Raw genomic sequence first — 23,376 nt, 5'->3', positions numbered from 1 at the left:
AGTAAGGTTGAGAACGGCGTCATCTGCACTGGCCTTGTTGGTGGAGTACTCGAAACAGTGCAATATGGCACACAGGTCTCGCATGGAGGCCCACTCATTGGTGGTGAAGTGGTGCTGTTCCGCAGAACGACTGACCCGTGCGTGCTGCATCTGAAGCTCCACTATCGCCTGCTGCTGCTCACACAGTCTCTCCAGCATGTGCAAGGGGGAGTTCCACCTTGTGGGCATGTCGCATATGAGGCAGTGAGCGGAAAGGCCGTAGTTATGCTGCAGCACTGGCAGGCAAGCAGCAGCAGGGTGAGAATGCCGAAAGTGCGCAGACGGCCCGCACTTTCTGCAGCAGCTCTGATATATCTGGGTAGTTTTTCAGGAATTTCTGCACCACCAAATTCAGCACATGTGCCAGGCAAGGGATGTGCGTCAAACCGCCTAGGCCCAGAGCTGCTATGAGATTTTGTCCATTATCGCACACCACCAGGCCAGGCTTGACAACAACCACTCATCGTTCTGTTGTTCCATGCCCGTCCACAGCTCCTGCGCGGTGTGGGTTTTTTCGCCCAAACATATGAGTTTTAAAACAGCCTGCTGTCGTTTCCCCCTGGCTGTGCTGAAGTTGGTGGTGAAGGTGTTACGCTGCCTGGATGAGGTGGTGGTAGAGGAGGAAGAAGCGGAGTAGGAGGCAACAGGATGCAAAGAGAAATGCCCTGCAATCCTCGGTGGCGGAAGGACATGCGCAAAACTGCTATCCGACATGCGCCAAACTTATATGCGCCAAACTGCCAGCCGCCACTACATTTGCCCAGTGTGCAGTTAGAGAGATATAGCGTCCCTGCCCATGCTTACTGGTCCATGTATCTGTGGTTATGTGGACCTTGCCACAGATGGAGTTGCGCAGTGCAAACCTAATTTTGTCTGCCAATTGGTTGTGCAGGGAAGGGATGGCTCGCCTGGAAAAGTAGTGGCGGCTGGGAACCATGTACTGTGGGAAAGCCACCGCCATCAGGTTTTTAAAACTGTCCGTCTCCACTAGACGCAATGACAGCATTTCAAAGGCCATTAATTTTGAAATGCTGGCATCCAGGGCCAGGGATCACAGGTGGCAAGGGGGGTACTTCCTCTTCCTCTCCAGTTTTGGGAGATGGACAGCTGAACGCTTCCATGGGACAGTGTGGAGATGCTTGGGGACGGTGGCGGACATGGTGGCGTTGCTGCCACATCCTCTGTTTGCAGGGTGGCAGGTGCCACTGTGACTCCAGAGGTGGAGGAAGAGGCCAAGACAGCAGCAGATGAGGAAGCAGGAGAAGCCTGAGACCTTTCTTGGTTTTTGAGGTGCTTACTCCACTGCAGCTCGTGCTTTGCATGTAGATGCCTGGTCATGCAGGTTGAGCTCATGTTTAGCACGTTTATGCCTCGCTTCAGGCTCTGATTGCACAGCGTGCAAACCACTTGTGTCTTGTCGTCAGCACATTGTCTGAAGAACTGCCATACCAGGGAACTCCTTAGACCTGGCTTTGGTGTGCTCGGTCCCTGTGTGCGGTGGGCAGTAGCAGGCGTACTGTCTAGGGGACGGCTGCTCCACTTTAGTACCATGCTCCCTCTTATGCTGTGCTGGTGCCTCTGTGCGACCACCGCCTCTTCCTCCAAACTGCACACGTCACTCGCATGACCTTCATTCCATGTGGGGTCTAGGACCTCATCATCCTCCACATCATCTTCCACTCACTCCTCAACCCTGCCCTCCTTGCCGGTCTGCACACTGCAGAAAGCCACAGTAGTTGGAACCTGTGTTTCGTCATTATAAGAGACTTGCTGCAGTGGTTCTTGCATGTCCACATCCTGACACATAAGTGGTTGATGAATTCTGATGAATGGAAAAATTAACAATAAATTAGATTTTACGGTCACTTAATCAGAATTGGAATGCCACTCATGAACATATGACGACATCCAGCATTTGTATCAGCCATGTACTGGAACGCTATTGACTCTATGTCATTATAAGATATTTGTATAACTAGAGGTAACATGCTGATTTGGACTGCAGAAACTATTAGTGAAATGTGTCACGGATCTTATATAGGCCAGTGAAGTATTGATTTGAATGTGTATTTTTAATAGTAAAGTTTATTTAATTTTAGCACACATTTGAGCACATTCAGCATATTTATCCCATTTAAAACCCTGGTAAAATGATGAAGAAGAGTTGGTGTCAATCACTGAAACACTATGCATCAAGTTTATATTTTAAAGCTTTCCCTATATTAGTGGGCAATTGTTAATAATTACTATAAGCTCATTTTGTGTATTTTTGGCTCTACTACATGTGAGTTTGGATATTTAAGACACACGTCATACTTTATTTAGGATATTCTACAATATTATTGTTTGTTTTTTTACATCCTTTTTTATGGCCTGCATAGTGATACAAGCAATCAAGTATGGACATTTAAACAAGCGTATGTATGACAATTACAGAATAGACTTAATTGCAAATAGACCAAAAATAGAAAAATAAATTAAAATATAAAATAGAATAAAAAGGAAACAGAAATAAAATATGGGTACAAATATATGTAAAAACCAAGTTCTTAACTGCATATGCAGCAAGAAATGTGAGGAACAAGTATCTAAATCCCCAATCAGTGGGGGTAAATGATGCTTGTTCTAAATAATATACTTTGTATCTTCAAAGCTGGAAGGTAACTCAATATTAAGCACTACAGTAAAAGGAACTGCAAGCTTTAGGCAATAATCCAGTGTATCGCTAATGAACTGAAGCAAAAGACTGGATTTGGTTGTAACAAAAGTACCAGTTTATTCCATATATTAAAATAGTGAAAATATTAAAAAATACAGGTAAAAATAGTTCAGAGATGCATTACCAGACTATTGTGCCAAAAATTAGTAGCAAGGACCTTCGGATGAGTTCAGATGGATATGGATTGTAATGATGTGTCATGCGTCAAGATGTGTCATGTGTTATTAGATAGTTAGAGGCAAGGTAATCAGGATAGTGGGCAGCATACTTCCTGAATCAAAAATAAAAACAATAAATGAAAGCTAGAGGACATCCCAGCAAGTTTTGAATATAGTCAGTGTCCAGATTTCATCTGATACTGCTGACGTAATTCAGTTGGGATCCGGATATTTGTTTATGTAGGTAATGTAGGATGTCTACCCATCACCTCTGGGCCACACACAGAGATCATCCACAGCAGGAGGCAAATTTGACGATATCCCAGCATCCCGCTCTTCACGCCCAGGATAATAAAATTCCAGCCTGTGCCTTTTCACTACTAGAACTACCACCTTCAGTGGAAGGGCTACATTTCCACAGAAATCCCTGTTCACACATAGTGTCCATCTGGGCCACCTGCCTAGAAGAATAGCAATGCAGGATCTACAGCATGTTGCAGACCAGCTAAGTAATTGCTGCTCCTGTCAGGACTCAATCCGAGCCCAGAAGGTCACACAGAGCTTGTCGAAAGCTATGATAAACCGGGACTCCCATGAGGATATCAAAGGCTCGCTTGATATCATGGCCATCTTAGTCAAGCCGTGAAGCTGTGTCAAATGAAGACATGAGTCTCAGTGCCTTGTGATTCTGTCTTTGGTGAGGACCGGATTCTGCCCCGGTGCGCCTCTTAGTGATGTCGGAGCTGGAGTGACATCATATTCTGTCTCCAGCATCACTGCTGTACGCACAAGGGAGCTGAGCAGAGAGATCACTGCCTACTGCTCCCTCGCCACCTGCGGCCATTTTATTTTGAAACATTTTGGCGGAACCCCAATTGTGTTCTTGCGGAACCCTAGGGTTCCGTGGAACACCAATTGGGACGCGCTGCACTAAATTATAAAACTGTGCTCCACCACTGAAATGCCATGTTCCTATTAATCACTATGTATGACATCATGCAATCTGTTACTCCATGACAACTGTTTATCTTGTACATGCTGTTGTGGCATTACAGGATTCTTTGTACCCTAATGCACAGCAAAAACATAAAATGCTCAGTTGTGCCAGAGCTCTCAGAAAACATATCTGTCCTCCCCATGTATGTTACAATATTATTGCATTTCTGTTTGATTGCATGTGTCTTGGCCTTGGATGGTTTATTTTATTTCCAGATGACATTTCTTTAGGTTTTTAAAAAATATTTTTTTGCTCTGATTTTTTTCACACGGTTGTGGGGATCAGTGGAACGAGTGTTTTATCTATTTCCATTATTTGTTTTACTGTATAATTCTTAGTATGTACCATTGGGTAAAAAAAATTAGAATGTGATACGCATACAGCAAAAAAAAATTAAATACATAAATTATAAAAATAAATATATATATATATATAAAAGTGTAGGTACACTGAAAACAGAGATGGTAGGTTACATAGTTATATAGGTTGCAAAGATGTGTCAATCAAGTTCAGCCTTTCTCAAAAATGCTTTTTGCTGTTGATCCAAAAGAGGGTAAAAAAACAACAACAAAAAACAGTTTGAAGCGTTCCAGTTTTGTAACAACATAGGAAAGAAGATCCTTATTGACCCCAGAATGACAGTCAGATCTCTCCTTGAATCAATAAGCTATTACTACATAAATACAAATTTATATCCCTGAATGTTTTGTTTTTGCAAGTATTCATCCAATTGCTGTTTAAACATCTATACAGACTCTGATAAAAACACCTCTGCAGGCAGAGAATTCCAAACCTTTATTGTTCTTACTGTAAAAAAAAACCCTAAATTTACAATCAAAATGTGTGACCTTGTGTCATATGTATATTCATGTTAATGAATAGATTTCCAGACAATGGTTTGTATAATGCAATTACATTTGCTCTTATGTGTCATTTTTCTAAGCTAAAGATATTTCAGTTTCTTAACCTTGCTTCATAACACACATTTGCTATTCCTTTTATCAATTTGTAGGCCACCTCTGCACTTTTTCCAGTGCCATAATATCCTTCTTTAGAACAAGTGCCCAAAATTGCAAGGCATATTCAATGTGTGGTCTTACCAGTGATTTATAAAGAGGCAAAATTAAATTTTTAACCAGAGAATGAATGCCTCTATTTATACGTGACAATACTTTACTGGCCTTATCAACTGCTGATTGACATTGCACGTTGTTGATTAGTTTGTCTATAAAAAATTCTTAATTCACTACCATTTATTTTGTAAGTTGATTGTGCATTCTTTATCCCAAAGTGCATAACTTCACATTTTTCTACATTAAATTAATTTGAGTGCCCATTCCCCAAAGCTATCTAATTCCCTCTGCAGCAAAGTAATATCTGCTCATATTGTATTGCTTTACATCTGTGCTCCTCAACCCTCTCCTCAAGGCAAACTTAACAGTCCAGGATTTAGTGTGTGTCTAAGATGTTTAGAAAAAGAAAAGAAAAAACCTTAGAGTCTTTTTTTTTTTTTAAACACCTTAGACACACCCAGCTAATCCCTAGACATCAGACTGTTAGGCGTGCCTTGAGGAGAGGGTTGAGGAGCACTGCTTTACAGAGTTTTGTGTCATTTGCAAATTCTGAAACATGACATGTAATGCCTATTTCAAGATCATTTATAAATATGTTAAATATACCGTATTTTTCGCTCCATAAGACGCACTTTTTTTCCCCTCAAAAGTGAGGGGAAATGTCTGTGCGTCTTATGGAGCGAATATGAAGCTTTACTTACCTGTCTTGTAGCGTTGGCCGGCAGCACAGGGCGCACCGCGGTACTGGAACTTGAATTTCAGGTTCCGGTTTCCGGCGGGACTGAAAGGAAGTGTGCACAAGCTGAGTGCGCACTTCCTTTCAGTCCCGCCGGAAACCGGAACCTGAAATTCAAGTTCCAGTACCGCGGTGCGCCCTGTGCTGCCGGCCAATGCTACAAGACAGGTAAGTAATTATGGGACAGTATGGGACAGTATGGGACAGTATGGGACAGTAGGGGACAGTAGACAGTAGACATTATGGGACAGTAGGGGAGGGGGACAGTATGGGATAGAAGAGAAGAATATGGGGAGGGGGATGAAGTCTATGGGAAGGGGGGGGGAGATGAAGTCTATGGGGAGGGGGGGAGATGAAGTCTATGGGGAGGGGGGAGATGAAGTCTATGGGGAGGGGGGGATGAAGACTATGGGGAGGGGGGATGAAGACTATGGGGAGGGGGGATGAAGACTATGGGGAGGGGGATGAAGACTATGGGGAGGGCGGATGAAGACTATGGGGAGGGGGGATGAAGACTATGGGGAGGAAGGATGCAACTATGGGGAGGGGGGGTGAAGACTATGGGGAGGGGGGGTGAAGACTATGGGGAGGGGGTGGGTGAAGACTATGGGGAGGGGGTGGGTGAAGACTATGGGGAGGGGGTGGATGAAGACTATGGGGAGGGGGGATGAAGACTATGGGAGAGGGGGAGAAGACTATGGGAGAGAGGAGAAGACTATGGGAGAGAGGAGAAGACTATGGGAGGGGGGGGACACTATGGGACAGGGGAGAAAAAAAATATTCTGAACAAACTGTCCCGTAGTAAGAAACACTATGGAACACTTTGTTCAGAATATTTTTTTTCTGGGTTTCTTCCTCTAAAAACTAGGTGCGTCTTATGGTGAGGTGTGTCTTATGGAGCGAAAAATACGGTAAATGTTCCCAATAGAAGTGTAACATTTTCTAATACATGTTAATTATTATACTTTAAAACACTGATGTTAGAAGCACAGTAAAAACACAGAAACATATGCTAATGCTTTAATAAATTTAATATATTGTAAATTGCACTTTGATTGCCTCATTAATACAATTTATTAGACATGGTGGATTCTTCTGAATGAGCCAATTCTAGGGTTTGTGGCACCCCAGTCAGTATATCTTCTGTACTCTCCAGGTCTCAGGTAATACTGGCGGCCCCTGTAGTTGGGCTCCTCATAGAACATCCAGTAGCCATCAAGTACCTGGCAGGAGTGGATGGCATTGTAACGGAATCTGTCACAGACTTTGGGGCAGTCTTCAGTGAACTCCATCATATGATCTCTGAAATCTTCTCTATCATAGATCTTCACTTTGAATGAACCATGGTGCTTTAGGGAAAGCAAATTCATAAACAATTAGTAGCTGTATAATAATGTGCATTATTTGTTTTAAAATATAAAAATTATACTCTGACAGGGTTATTCACTACAGTCCAAATGGCCCGGTATTAAATGGGGCAAAACCATCTGCCAACAGCCATTCAATCTGTAAAATCTAGACAGCGTTCACACAATTCAACAATGTCCAGATTTTGCAAAACAAGCACAGAATAGAATACTTGCTCCAGATTTCAGCTGGATCAAATACTGCAAGATGGGATAAAACTGGGCTCAAATGCTTCAAACGTAGATTGGATGCTTTAAATCTAGACCTGGATTAACCCCTTAAGGACACATGACATGTGTGACATGTCATGATTCCCTTTTATTCCAGAAGTTTGGTCCTTAAGGGGTTAAAAAAAAAAAACACATTGAAAATATTTGCCCACTAGCAAGCAGTAACAGCCAGCAAGCAGATAGTTAAATAACTCTCGGCAGTGCGAGGGTTAATTTTGTGGTGGCTGGAAAAAAAAATCATATTGAGGTCAATAAGATCCTTATTTTAATGTGAGGAAGGTATAAAAACTCCCTATGTTTCCACCTGCAGGTGGAGGCATATCTCCTAATTATTTCAGCGACTGGACAACTTTTGCAACTACCCAGTCACTTGAAAGGCCTTATCCCATGGGATGGAGCCTGTAAAATAAAATTACAGAGAAGGCATAGCTTCCCCATGCCATACATCCTCTACCCTGCAATTACTGGGGGCTTATAAAAAAAAATGGTGGGGAATATCCTAATGCCCCAACCCATGGTTAGTGAAAGGGGGATATATATTTATATAACATAAGATAACATAGCATCCCCAAGCCACTACCCAAAGGTATAACAAGGTATAAAGGTGCGGCTGGTCTATTTCCCCTGTTAACTATAGTTCAAATAGGCGAACGGCAACTGTTCGATTTGGCAAATGGCATTCAAATTGTCTAATGAGTTGAAGTCTGGAGAAGGTAAAACTTCAGCAGAAATTAAAATGGCTGCCGCCACGTGTTTGTTTGTCGAATGGCGGCCACTTCGACTACTTTGGCACTTCAGCTGTATCGAAGTGCCAATTTAAAGTTGCAAACTTGCTCCAACACATTTAAAATGGGCAGGAAAAGTACAATAAAATCCAATATGCCCAAACAACATTTTTAAAGGGCCAAATCTTCCAGGGGCCATAGTCACAAGGCAGGAGGCTGGCAATTAGTCCTCTCCAGGCACAAATGGCGAAGGGCACTGTGTCACACCTACATGTAGGAGTAATGGATCCCACGTACTCTAGGGACTGATCCTCCCTAACTCCATAGATAAAAGTGGTGCTATATCCACTACACTCTTGTGTGTGAATTCATTAAGGGGGAAAAAATGTGAGGAACTGACTCTGCTGGGTTTCGAATCCTGGTTTACATGCTGCTAAACCTCTTCCTTACCAGTTCACCAGCGTGCCTTTTGCAAATTTACCTGAGATCTGATAACCTTGACTCTACATGCAATTATATCAGTGACAACTCTCTTTAGCTGTGTCTGGTCAGGTGTCTGGTTCTTGGCCTATATAAGCCAATTCCTGTCTCTGTACCTTTGCCAGATTATTGTGGTTCCTGTACTCTATAATCAAGCTTGTTCCTGTTTCTCCTACCTGTTGCTGAATTTGGACCGTTTTGACTTTGCTGCTTCTCCTTCCCACTGACCTCGGCTTGCCTCACTACGATTACCATCTTTCTGTTCCAGTTTCTCAACACTGCTTAAGACCAGACGGCCACTCAAGGCTCAGGGGCTCAACCACCTTGGTAACGAGTGGCTACCTCTGGCAGCAAACATTGCTGATCTGGCTGCTGGACTCCAAACCTTTGTAACATCATTACAACAGCTTAATTGTTATTTTTTTTTATACAGTGTTGCATTAGGATGTCTTCATTTTCTCTTTCCCAATATTTGTTAGATCTACAAATGTAAAAATTGTGTTTGCAGTATTTTTCTTTGATAGATTGCTGTGATCACCCATACCACAATTTGAAACACTTTCAATTCATAGTAGCACTTTAGTGAATAGTTTTTTGTTTTTTCTTCTCATACTAAATGTTAATTTTGGAAGATAATAGGAGGATTTAATAATAGAACCCTCTTACTGATTATTAAAGGTTTATATATTTTAAATGCTGCAAATTTTTGAGCACAATTCCTTGTTTTTTTCCACACATATACTTAACATTTGAGGGAGGGGAGCATAAACCTCTGTTGTGTTTGCAATTATTATATTTCCATGAGAGCAGAGTATTTTTGTGTTTTTTTTTTAATCAAAAAATTTAAAGTTTTGTCAATATAGACAATTTTTCACAACTTTGATTGCTCTTATTTACCAAGGGTGCCAATATTAATGGAGGGCACTGTACATAGACACATTATAATTACCTTCACTTTAATTACCTTTACCTGTCTGTGTATGTGTTTTATTATAGCATTATTATTGTTTTTTTAAAGAACTCACATCAGCTCTCTACACATGGTCAATAATGTAAAAAAAATATTTATTTTTTATTACCTTTTTTTTTAGTAAAGTTTAGACAGTATTGTCTTTAGATGCAAACAATATTGTCATGTGCTGTGAATTTCTATTTCCACATTTAGTATTTTTCATATATTTTTATGTGTACAACTGTCTTTTCAAGTAGTTCAAAAGCAAAGATGGAAAAGTTAACATTTAAACTGTGGATAGGCATTTCATCAACATTCTGTCCTTTAAAGAGGTTGATGAAGCAAGCATGTCATCTTAGAAGAGCTTTCCAGACTCCCTCCAAGGTAACATCTTCACTTTAAATCATAATATTACAATATTTTATCAATATAGTTAAGGAATCCACTTAGAAATAATTTATTTCAAAACCTGTAATCTGTGCCTTTAATCTACCAATATAATTAATTGTTTACGAGTAAATTAAATAAAGTGACACAACAATGCATGTTACCATTATTATCTTTTTTAATTAATTTTGAATTACATCCCGACTCACTCAATACTACTATTTATTGAAAATAATGGAGTCTTCTGAATGAGCCAATTTTTGGGTTCATGGCACCCCAGTCAGTATATATTTTATATTCTCCAGGTCTCAGGTAATACTGGCGGCCTCTATAATTTGGTTCCTCATAGAACATCCAATAACCATCAAGAACATAGCAGGAGTGAATGTCATGATAACGGAATCTTTCATAGACATTGGGACAATCTTCAGTGAACTCCATCATCTGACCTCGGAAATCCTCCCTCTCGTAGACCTTTATTCTGAATGAACCTTGGTGCTTTTAGGAAACAAAATTAAGTTGTCATTTTACAATGTATAACAATTTGTTTAATTTCATTTAATATTTGAAACACACTGAGAAGGAAATATTTCCCAAAAATGGGAAGCCAAGCCTAAATAGATTGAACTGAGAAATATTTTTGAAGTGCATCTTTTATTGTTAGTTTAAATATACATTTATTATTCTGTAATGGTTTTAGATTTAAGGCAATTTTCTAAGAAAGTACTTTACCTGTGGGCTAATACGACAAGATCTGATGGAGTCGTTGAAACCCATCCATTGTTGGAAATCGGGATATTCTCCTCTGCTAAGGTAATACTGGTGTCCTCTATAGTTGGGGTTCTCATATAGGATCCAGCTTCCACTTTCTACTCGGATGGAATTGCAGCGGTGAAAGAATGAGGTCAAATCGGAACACTCAGAGCTGCACTCATAAGAGCGTCCCTGAAAGTTACGATCTTCATAGAAGATTATCTGTGGAAATGTAAGTTGCTATTAATGTCATTTGTAGCTAATACTCAAATGTACAAAACAATTTTTTATTAAAATATATATTTTATTTGTATTCAAAAACAGCAAATGCATTATTAAATCTCACATATATCAAATATTTTACAACAGAAGAATTACATAATACATTTAATAGTCACAATAAAAGAGGTGTCGGGAGGCGGAGCCTAATGCTTGAACTGAACGGATGCTACTCTCCCAAGCTCCTGCCAAATCATAATAAATCTGGTGTAATCGCTGCAAGCAGAGCCCTGCATTTATACCAGACTACTCACCTCTCCAACACAGCAGTACAGGCGGTGTCCAAATGCCCCTCTTGTTTCCGCAAATAGGCACAGTTGGGGCCTACCGCAACCTATCTGCTCCACAAGCCGCATCCTACCTCTAGGCGCTCATACCGGAGGATACAAGCTCGTAGCCTTACAACGCCAGAGAGCACTGTGGTGATACAATGGGCAGAAAATCCCAGAAAGCCCAGGCCACTATGTCCAAAGACTTCCAAGATATAGGAGTTCTGCTTCAGCAACATGTGGCCCACAAAATGGCATCCCCGCCAGAGCATGATGCTAGCTCCTTCAGCTCGGACTCTGCCCCCAGAGATCATGTGGAACCTGCAAACCACAAGCCAGTCACCATGGTCCCGGCTGATCCGGACACTCTGACTCCAGCCACTAAGCTGGACATCAAAAACCTGCTGCTGGAACTAAAGCAGATGTAAGCGGTTGATATGGACTTGATATGGACTATGAGAACTGAAGTCCAAGTGGTGACCGCTCGAGTACAGGCCTCAGGGGAGGTATAAGGACGTAGGGACACTGTGGAACAGCTACAGGCCTCTCACAGATATCTGTTGACATGTCTAGACCTAGCGGATGACCAAACCTGCCGCACTAACATAAAGATCAGGGGCATACCAAACACCATCGGCACGACCGAACTGCCTCACCACCTCCAACGCCTTTTCTCCACCATATTATCCCACACACAGGCTAAAAGGCTTACTCTAGAAGGCTACTTCCTCATCAACAAGCCCAGGCAAGAGCCAGAGACAGCACCCCAAGACGTGATAATCAGCTGCCAATCCCTGTCTGATAAGAGCCAAATCATGGCTGCGGCACGGGGAAAACCCATTTAGAATTTGAATCCACACAGCTATGCTTCTTCTAGGACTTTACTAAGAACACACTATTAGTAAGGTTGGGGTGGAATACAGATGGGCTCTACCGAGAGCCCTCACAGTAGAGAAAAATGGCACTATCACGCGCTGCATATCGCCGACCAAAGCTGAAGTCTTTTTCCAAGCTCTGGGACTCCCAAAGGGGACCTGCAGACCCTGAGATGCTGACTACGACACACACTTGGGACCCTGCACTTGAACTGTTTCGACCAAGAGGGGCGCCCACGCCCAAGTCTCTCTGCTCAGCAATACCCTCATTTATTGTTCCAGTTTAGTTTTTGTTGTAGCTATTAGACATTATTATACTTATTTGTTTTCTTGTTATATATTCTGATGCACCACATACTCGCACACCTATGCACCTGACACACCTACCCATCAAAGACAGCTCTCTCAAGTTTCGGGAGATTGACTCACTTTTTGTTGGCACACACATTGGCTAACGATACCACCCAGCCCCTTTGGTTAGGGGTCGTGCACGCATTACCATGAATCGCGCATGTCCCCATCACATGGACACGCATATGTTACCACACGTTCCGTATCCTCCACACATGTGGAACCACCTTTATAGTACCACTTACGCTAAGCAGCATATTCAGCATTAATTTAATCAAGAAACAAGCACCAGCCCTATGAGATATAGTGGGGACCCAGCTCGTATACGATTATTTCCCCCAATCAACCTATACACGCATACATAGGGGTGTAGAGAAGGCCACCAGCAGGACCATTTCCATGCTCCCTCCAACTCATGCTAAGAACATGCACCTAATTCATGATATACAATGTACATACACCCTGTACTCTACATCCCACACTAACAGACATTGTAGTATTGATTCCACGCTGTTTGACATGTCTACCCAATAATCTCAAACTACCTGTAAATGCCGAAACCACTTTACCATAAAGACGTGTCTATCAAGCATATACGTGGGCGGGTAATGATCTACTACTCACTCGGTCTAGCCTATATCCCTTTGCTTAGTACATGCTGTCTCTTACACTTATACTGCTTGGTTTTATGCATTGTTTTTATATGTACTTAGGGAGATAAATTTTCCCCTTTAGAGTAAGGATTTTAGTTTAATCTTGCTTATTCTTATTAACAAAATGTATAATGTATTTATTAAATGTTATACTGTGCCTGATGTTCAGTTTGTACCAGCTGTTGTACAGTGCAAACCCGCTTGTTTAAACTATGCAAAAATAAAATAAAGAATTACAAAAAAAATAAAAAATAAAAGAGGTGTCACCCATTTTAAAGCAACTAAATACAAAGGAAATTGTCTAACAAAAAAGTGCAGTGGAAAGAAAACCAAGTTGGAAAATTTTAGGATAAAAGAGTTAAGCTGAGTTGGAGATTTTTTTCGAAGTAAATGTTGCCAGTAGTTTTCAATTCAGTTTACAATATGGTGATTAGTGAAATCAATCCCTATGTGATGCAGATGTGACTATTCACTGGAAGCTCTTATTTACTTTCAAACAGTCACAGAAAATGTTTTCCAGAAGAGCAGAACTGAAAGAAAATTCAATTCCGGCTGAAGTTGGACATATTTTGCAACCTTGGCAACAGTCATCGAAAAATAATTAGCCAATACATCAATAAATTAAAATGAACACCTAAGGAGTTTTTTCATTTGATACTGAATTGTGATGAATTGAAAACCAAATGTAAAATTTAAAGGGACACTATAGTCACCAAAACAACTTTAGCTTAATGAAGTAGTTTTCGTGTATAGATCATGCCTCTAAAGTTTCACAGCAATTTAGGAGTTAAATCACTTTTGTTTCTGTTTATGCAGCCCTAGCTACACCTCCAATGACAGTGAGTGAAACAGCCTACATGAAAACCAAATTGTTTTTATTTTCAATCAGCTGTAACTTAATTTAAAAGTTTTAATCTCTTGATTAGTAAATTGAACTTTAATTACTTACAAGAGGCTCCTGCAGGATCTACCAAACTATTAACAGTGCAGGATATAAGACATTTTAAATCAAACATAATTTGCAAATAGGAAGTGTAAACATTAGATGACTCTTTGCAGGAAGTGTTTAAGATGGCTGTGCAAGTCATATGCAGGGACGTGTGTCTAGGGCTGCATAAACAAAGTGATTTGATTCCTAAATGGCAGAGAATTGAGCAGTGAGACTGCAGGGGCATGATCTATACAACAAAACTGCTTAAATAATCTAAAATTGTTTTGGTGGCTACAGTGTCCATTTAAATCTAAATTAGTCAGGCTGTGACTATAGCTAAGTGATAGAATCTTTCAAAAGTACAGCATTTAGAAAAAAAAAAGTCATATTAATCTTAGCACATTTTGTTTTTTCATTGCATTACCATGCATTGCTAATCTAAAGGTAAGACTTATACTGAAGTATTACTTTTTTAATTACGTTTTGTTTGTAAGACAAAATCTGATTTTACGACTTCTGCATGAATATAATTTCACTCATTTTTCATGTCTGACAGTGACCTTCATTCACTTTTCCCCCCTCCAGTGAGAGTCTCTCTGCTCACAATTCTCTTCTAATTTTCTCTGGTCTCTTTCTCCATAAACCCAAACTTGTCTGGAATCAACCAGTGAATTGTAAATTTACGCCAAAGAGGTCAAACTGCATTCTCCAACTCAGCTCTTTTTTTCAGCACAGCTATTGTAGCCTAAAATTTAAATCCCCAGTTATTCAAATATTGACAATTCATGGGTTAGCAGATAACAATATACCTTCTATTCAGAATGGCTGAACAAGTTTCTTCCTAGTCTACTTTAGTCTATATTCTGACACTTTAAAAGACACTTTTCAGATGAATGTTTATTCATTTGATAGATTTCCAAGTGTCTAATGCCCAGGGTAACTTTTAGAGAATGCAGACAGATTTGTGAAGCAAACAGGGTTATTTAGTAAAGATTGAATGGAACCATACCAAATGGGGCGAACCATCATTCAGACGGCAAAATCCATACATTGTTCATATTATTTAACAATGTACAGATTTGCTAAGCAGGCTATGAACGAGCCTGAATTAGGTCCAGATTTCAACTGGACAGAATGCTGCTGGATGTCTGAAATTTGGACCTGAATACTATAAATCAGTGTTAGGATGGTTTGAAAAATCCTATTTGCTTGCAGGCAGTGCTGGCATCCAGCAGGCAAATAATTAAACAAACTTGGTGATATGAGGGTTTACTATGTGATGGCTGGCATGTGCTTGCAAGCCAGCCCCGACATTAAAGTATAATAAGTTCATTTTAAAAGCCTATAGGTGTCAAAATGACCACCATATTGCTAAAAGTGATGCAATAACTCTGCCTTATGTCCCAACTGCCTTGCCATGGGTGGGGCATACATACTAAACAGTGAGCCAACTTTTATAAAAAAAAACAAAAAAACTTGCAATTAGGCAACCATTGCTGTCCAGTTGCTTAAAAGGGCCATTCCATAGATATGGGAACAGTGAAATAACAAGGATAGCAAAGGGACTTGGTTCCCCCCATGCCCTCATCAGAAGTAATGGGTAGGGATTTTAAATTAAATGATGGTGGGGGGGGGGGGGGGGGGGGAGACAGATCACTGTCCACCCCCATCATCACTTGTGACCAGTAGGTGGGGACTATTAGATAAAAAAAAATGGAGGGACAACCTAAGGTACCCACTGCACAGCCCTCTGTGGGCTACTTATCAAACTTGGCGGACATATTACCCCCTCCAGCACCCACACAAAGGTGGCAAGTAGGATCCTATTATAACACAAGGGGAAACCTAATGCCCCCCAAACCCCTATCCATGTGTGATTAGTGAGGGATGTAATTAGAAATACAAGGGGTGATGGTGATGCCATTGTCCATGCCCCCAAATTGTCATTAAGTTTCTTCCAAGTGACTAAATTTCCCAAAGCCCCTAGCCACCCCCTTTCACCCTAACATTTATTACATAAAATAATGAATTAGAATGAAATTGCCGTAACATCTAAGTTTTCATATTTTGTAACAAAGACATTAACAAAAATAGCTGAATTAGAAACAATACCCAAATAATTTCTGTTGTCAGGGTGGATATTTTGGCCTTTAATTTGAAATTCACTTTGAATTCACTGCTAGAAAATGTAACCTATATAAATCTGTAGAGTACCCTAAACCTATAAGTATAACACAATATACAAATTGTAACTGGTTTCTGCACCCAGTAGAACTATTTAAAATACAATTGCACAGAGAAAGGACCAAAGGAACAAACAGTAACCATGATTGGCTGCAAGCCATTTCTCAGCCATTTCATAGTTTTCGCAAATGTAAACAGAGAAACTATATATCATGCTCAGTAATTCATTTAGCATCTGTGTACTTTTCAAAATATATTTAAAAAGTTGTTGAAGTGAATACAACATTTTAAAGAATATCATGAAGACCACATGAACTTAAACTGTTATGTGTGAACGACAGACTCACTTTGTCCAAACTACACAAAAATAAGTTTGGTATTTTATAAACCCTCCAAGTGTTTGATTGTAGACATGTTTAGAAACATTATTAAAAATGTATACTTGGGAAAAAAAATAATATGTCTCTGGCTGTGGTATCAAGCATGTCTACTGCTGTAACAGGTTAATATTTTCAGGTCATCTTACCTTTCCCATTTTCAACGTTGAGTTGATTGTCTCAAACAATTGTCTGCTGTTACACAGGACGAGAGGTCTTTATATACCATGTCTCTTGCTGATGCTTACATACATTGATATCAGTGCTGAGCTGTTTTCTTTTCAACGGTAAGCATAATGTATAGCTATTTTATCCTTTGTTGTGATAGACACAGAATTTCTATGTGACTGATGTTTGTCTACTTGCTGGCACCTGCATTTCATGCGTTCGCCTAGATTACTCTATAGACAATAGTGATGAGGCCTGTTCTATCAGAGTGCATAGGGATATTTTCTGTAGTGTATCTCTTGTATGTATTGTACCCTTGTCTTTTTACTTGTACCAATTGTACCATCGACAGTGCTGCATGTTGTGACGGCACTTTATAAAAAAAAAAAGTATAATAATAATTCTCTATTTTTTTTATTTTTGCACGGATGGGAAGACTAGTTCATAGAGAAAACTGCACTGGTACATGTATTCTTGTCATGGATCCGGGCTGTGGTGGTGGTAATGACTGCTGCAAGATATCTGACTTTACTGCCTAATAGTGGCATCTAGAGTTGAGCGGACAACTGGATGTTCGGGTCCGGCGGGTTCGGCCGAACTTTGAAAAAAAGTCCAGGTTCGGGCTCGAACTTGACCCCGAACTTGACCCCGAACCCCATTGAAGTCAATGGGGACCCGAACTTTTGGCCACAAAAATGGCTCTAAAAAACTCCTGGAAAGGGCTAGAGGGCTGCAAAAGGAAGTAAAATGGGGGTAAGAGTAGGACAAGTGCCCTGCAAACAAATGTGGATAGGGAAATCACTTACAAAATAACATAAAATAAGCAGCCGCTTAGTAGATAACTCCCTAATTCACACGGTATTAGGGAGCTATCTACCAAAAGGCTGAAAGACCTAAATTGGTCTTTAAGCCACATTTACTAATACTAAGTAAAGATTACTTAGTATTAGTAAATTCAGCCCCTTCTCGCTATACCGCGAGTAGGGGCATGTCTAGTAAACAGTGAGCAGCCAGTGGCTGCTCACTGTAAAAAGAAAACAAAAAAACTTTTTGCCCCCACCCCTGTGCGACGGGTGGGGGCCCTAAATAAGAATGTGGATGGGGGGAACCTACTGTCCTCCCCCTCAGCCTCCACCCCTGCGCGGTGGGTGGGGCCATTAATAAGAATTTGGGGGGGGACCTACTGTCCTCCCCCTTTGGCCCCCACTCCTGAGCGGTGGTTGGGGGCCATAAATAAAAATTGGGGGGACCTACTGTCCTCCCCCTTTGGCCCCCACCCCTGCGCGGCGGGTGGGGGCCCTAAATAACAATAAGGAGGGACCTAATGTTCTCCCCCCTGTTCCCCACCCCTAGTCACCCCTCCCCCCAAAGAAATTACCCCTACCTACCCACCTCATCCTAAAAATATTGAGGGAGGACCCTTGTCTAAATACCTGTAAAAAAAAAAAAAATTACCATTTGATGTCTTCTTTCTTCTAAAATCTTCTTTTTTCAGCCCCAAAAATGGCCAAATAAAAATCCACAATAACCGACACACTTTAAAAAAAAAAAAAAAAAAAAAAAAAAGGGAGCGTCCAAAAAAAAAATCCTTCTTCACTCATGGAGGGCTCCGCACAGACTGAGCTCTGCAGGGCGGGGGAAGGCTTATAAAGCCTTGCCCCGCCCTGCAATAAGGCAGTAAATGAAGAGACTGACAGGTAAGTCTCTATATTTACCTGTCAAAGCACTCTGATTGGTTAGCTTGAAATCCAGCCAATCAGAGTGAACTTTCCCACGCTGTGTAAAATGACACAGAGCACTCTGATTGGCTGGATTTCAAGCTAACCAACCAGAGTGCTCTGTGTCATTTTACACAGCGTGGTAAAATTCCAAAGAACTTTCCCACGCTGTGTAAAATAACACAGAGCACTCTGATTGGCTGGATTTCAAGCTACCCAATCAGAGTGCTCTGTGTCATTTTACACAGCACTTTCCCACGCTGTGTAAAATGACGCAGAGCACTCTGATTGGTTCGCTTGAAATCCAGCCAGAGTGCTCTGTGTCATTTTACACGACATTAGACCCCCCCAATTTTTATTTATGGCCACCACCCACCCCTCAGGGGTGGGGCCAGGGGGAGGACATTAGGTCCCCCCCAATTTTTATTTATGGCCCCCACCCACTGCTCAGGGGTGGGGGCTGGGGGGAGGACATTAGGTCTCCCCCCTTATTGTTATTTAGGGCCCCCACAAACCGCGCAGGGGTAGGGGCCAGGGGGAGGACATTAGGTTCCCCCACTTATTGGTATTTAGGGCCCCCACCCGCCGCTCAGGGGTGGGGGCCGGGGGGACAATAGGTCCCCCTTTTAGTTGAAAAGCCCCCACTCACGCGTCGCGCTGTTTAATAGACATGCCCCTACTCGCGGTATAGCGAGTAGGGGCATCATTTACTAATACTAAGTGACCAGCTTCTATAGAGGCTGGGTCACTTGCTGCACTGGCCATGGCTGTGATGGCTTCTAAGGGCACACAAGTTAAACGCTTGTTGATTGGCTGCCCTGCGGCCTTTCAAAATGCGTCATTAAATCGCCAAACTCCGAACTCCATACAGTGATATGTTCGTGTTCGGATCCGGGGTCCAAAAAACATAATGTTCGGTACGAACCCGAACTTCTCAGTTCGGGTTCGCTCAACTCTAGTGGCATCCCTAAATGTAACTATGTAAAATAAGTATGCATATATGCTAATAGATGTTTTCATGATAATGCTCGGTGCCATGCTAGTAGGGTCCAGAAATGTGTAAATGAAAAAGAAATAGGAATTATGATTAAAGTAGTCTCAGCCCAATTACCAGATTGCAATCCACAATTCAATAAACAACTGTGGTATGAGATGGAATGACCCCTTAAATCCTTCTTGTTCTAAATGGGTAATGTGGTCTCTCATGTATGTATAAGGATGTATAAGGATGTAGTGTTTGTAGAGGGGTATTTAATTCAGATATTAAAAAAATGCATGTAGGCCCATGTGTAAATGCTAGTGCATATTATTGCACTGCCACATGCACACAGTCCCATAGGCAGACACACAGTCAGATGAATACAGCTATACAAATATACTGTCAAATATAGCCACATGCACATAGTCCCAGGTGCATAACCACGCACATACAGTTACAGTCTTACAGTTGCATGCAGACAGTCACACACAGTTATATGCAGACAGTCACAAATAGTTAGAGGCAGCCACATGCAGTTACAGGCAGAGAGTCAGAGGCAGTAACACATACACACAGAATTACAGGCAGACAATCACGTACACTGTCACAGGCAGTCATACACACAGTCACATGTAGTCACACACAGTTACAGGCAGACAGTATCACACACACAGTTACAGGCAGCCACATACAGACAGAGTCAGACAGTCACGCACACAGTCAAGGCAGACAGTTACACACATTGGTTACAGGCAGACAGTCACACACAGTTACATACATACAGTCACACACACTGTCACACATACAGTTACAGAAAGACTGCACATTTACATACAGTCAGTCACACACACGCAGACAAAACTAAAGGCAGACAGTCAAACAGACACACACAGTTATAGGTAGACATATTGATTTAGCTACTAATATTATTAATGATGAAGCCCATGGAGAAAGCGCAGCTTAGGGAATAGGACTAGGAGGAGGGCTAAAGGCGGGAGCAGATTGGGATTAGTAGGCTAGTCTTTGGGGGTTTGTCAGTATAAATGGTCGGACATTTTAGGATCCCTCATTCTAATCCTTCGCCTTGCTTAGTTGGACCCTCCCTCCCTATTTGCTAGTTTTTTTTTACGTTTGGTCAAACGGCAGGGGTGAGGTGGTGAAAGGAAGATTAAGCAAAAAACAGGCCTTCTTAGTTAATATAGGAGTAAGGGAAGTTAGTTGGTTGGTTAAAATGGTACATTGTTTGTACAAGTTTTGGTAGGCTTCGAGCCCGTTGGTGGCTCAGAACCTCGGTGGTGTAGGGGTATCTAGGTATACCCCTACCAGGAGTAAACGGAAGCAATGTTGGCACTTTACATGTTAATATTTATGTGGTTGTTATATATTGTTAAGTTACGTTATGTTGTGGGTCATTGCCTTTGATTTAAACATGGGGGTGTTTGTATAATATTGGAGGGGTGTCGGGTAATGACCTTTATATATTTGTACATGATAAGTTTAATATCTTTATTATTATTATTAAACCTGTTGACCTTTTTTCCTGATTTCCTTCATCATAAAAATCCAGTTATACCCATTTTTTATTTCTCAAGCTTCATAAATGTTTGTTTTCCCCCATGGAAGACCGATTATAAGTGGGATAAATTATATAACGGCTAACCTATCAGCATTCATGGACTCATATTTACAACAGTTCGCACAGAAAGTCAAATTGTGTGTAAAAGATACTAATTGATACTCCAAGATCTGGAGATTATTGAAGGGGAGGAAAACTACAGTTGGTCCACCATAGATGTTACCTCCTTATCTACGGTAATTAGCCATGAACTGGGGTTGGATGCCATTACATGTTTTTTGGAGGAGGACATATATTTTGGGATGAGGAATAAAACATTTTATTTTGGTTTCAGTTAAATTTACTCTTGAACATAATTATTCCTTTTTTGATGGTAGTTTTTTTTTTGCAGTTAACGGGCAGTGCCATGGGCACCAGATTCGTCCCCCAGTTATGCAAACATATATATGAGGAAATGGGAAGACCGTTGGGTATGGTCAGACTATGGCTGGAAGGCTAGTCTGGTGCTCTGGAGACACTTTATAGATATTCTCATCATCTGGAGAGGTTCATCTCAGATGGTTTTTTTTTTCATTTGTTCAATATCTTAATGAAAATCCTTTTAATTTAAAATTCACCCCCGAGTGGAGTGATACAATTAACTTTCTGGATGTGACCCTATTTAATAAAGATAGAGATATAAAATATTGCTGTTTCTTTAAGCTAACAGATGGCAACAGCTACGTTCGTCGTAGAAGTTGCCATCACCAACCGTGGCTGAGGGGAATTGCCAGGAGCCAATTCACTCGAATGAGACGCAATTGCTCGGACACTCGAAATTTTGAATTACAAGCAAACCATATTAAAAATAAGTTATTACAAAAAGGATATCAAAAGAACCCTATAGAAAAGGAGATCAAACTTGCTAAAAGTAAAGATAAAAATTCCTTACTAATGGATAAACCTAAAAACATCGAAAATACCAATTTTAAACGAAGTTTTATAACCAAATACAGTAATGATCACTGGAAAATAAAGAGAGGCCTGACCAAACATTGGCCGATCCTCCTGCAAGACCCCATTTTAAGTACCATTCTGCCAAGAAATCCAACAATAATCTTTAAAAAAAAATTGTAATTTTAAAAACCTTCCGGCTCCTAGTTATGTGAAAGGCTTGCAAATGATGAATAAAAGAGAAGGGAAAAACACACAGGGTTTTAGAGGTTGTGGGAGTTGCAAGGCTTGCAAAACCATGACGCTGCCTAGAACTACAGTGTTTAAAAATGACATCACAGGGGAAGAATTTCCTATTAAAACATGTATAGATTGTCGCACTGACTTTGTTGTATATTTGCTGCAGTGTCCGTGCGGCAAGCAATATGTGGGGAGCACGAAAATATTTTTCAAAGTGAGAATGCTAGAGCATGCCAATAATATCAGAAAACAACTCAGGTTCCATTCGGTTCTGGTGCACTGCAATTCCTGTCCTGAGTTCAACCTGAGGGAATGGACCTGTATTGGAATTGAGGCGGTCGACCCTCATTGGAGAGGAGGTGACAGGCTAAGATCTCTGTCCCAGGGGGAAACCTTCTGGATTCACGGGTTGCAGACACTGGAACCGAGGGGATTGAATATTGAATGTAGACATTGATTTAATTTGCTTTCAATAAATGGGATATATACACATTTGATGGATGTCCCAATTGATAAGAATAGCTATAGTATTCTTACATATATATGTTCACATTAACTTTGGAGTAGCAAGGGATTTTTAATATTTTAAAATATATAAATATATATTTTATTTTATTTATTAGTATATTATTTTATTTTTATTTGTATATAGAAAACAAGAGAACATAATCTGTCCTGGTTAGATAAGATCCTTAATACACTTGACACATAAAATATAACATTTAATAGATATTCTTAAAAAGGTAAATTAACCTTAGAACACAGGAATATAGGGAGTTGGAGAAATATATACAGGGGATAGAAATATTCACAGAACAAAATTGCCAAAATGATAAGTACCTTTACTAAGGAGGTAAGGAGGAGAATAATCAATTGTAAATTCTCCAAATGTTATCATAAGTTGTTAAATTGTGCAGACTGCAGATCAAGAGTATAGTTACTTTTCAATAAAGTCAGTGACTGGAGACAAGTAACTATCTAAAATATGTACATATCTGTAACAATTATAGAGAAGGTAAATGTCTCTTATATGAGCAAAAGTTGAATGTAGAGGGAGAAGGGAGATATCACATTGGATAAGACCAAACTACTTGTGATTTCCTATCTCAAACCTCAATAAGAGATCAAAAGCAACAAAGTGATAGTGCATACAATTAATTGAATATAATATAAAGTATGAACTTAGG

The 23,376-nt window shown here is 40.6% G+C and overlaps 1 protein-coding gene across 1 annotated transcript; it reads right to left on the bottom strand.

Moving 5' to 3' along the window:
* Positions 1 to 10,063: 10,063 nt before the first annotated feature.
* LOC134571625 (gamma-crystallin 1-like) lies at positions 10,064 to 16,814 on the bottom strand. Its single transcript, XM_063430094.1, has 3 exons — positions 16,725 to 16,814; positions 10,636 to 10,878; positions 10,064 to 10,401 (listed from the first exon to the last, which is right to left on the bottom strand). The coding sequence occupies exons 1-3, from the start codon at positions 16,731 to 16,733 to the stop codon at positions 10,126 to 10,128; spliced, it is 528 nt and encodes a 175-aa protein (XP_063286164.1). The 5' UTR covers positions 16,734 to 16,814; the 3' UTR covers positions 10,064 to 10,125.
* Positions 16,815 to 23,376: the final 6,562 nt, after the last annotated feature.

Source organism: Pelobates fuscus, chromosome 8 (genome assembly GCF_036172605.1).
Source record: "Pelobates fuscus isolate aPelFus1 chromosome 8, aPelFus1.pri, whole genome shotgun sequence".
Classification (NCBI taxonomy): Eukaryota; Metazoa; Chordata; class Amphibia; order Anura; family Pelobatidae; genus Pelobates; species Pelobates fuscus.
This window is presented reverse-complemented; position numbering and strand designations above follow the sequence as displayed.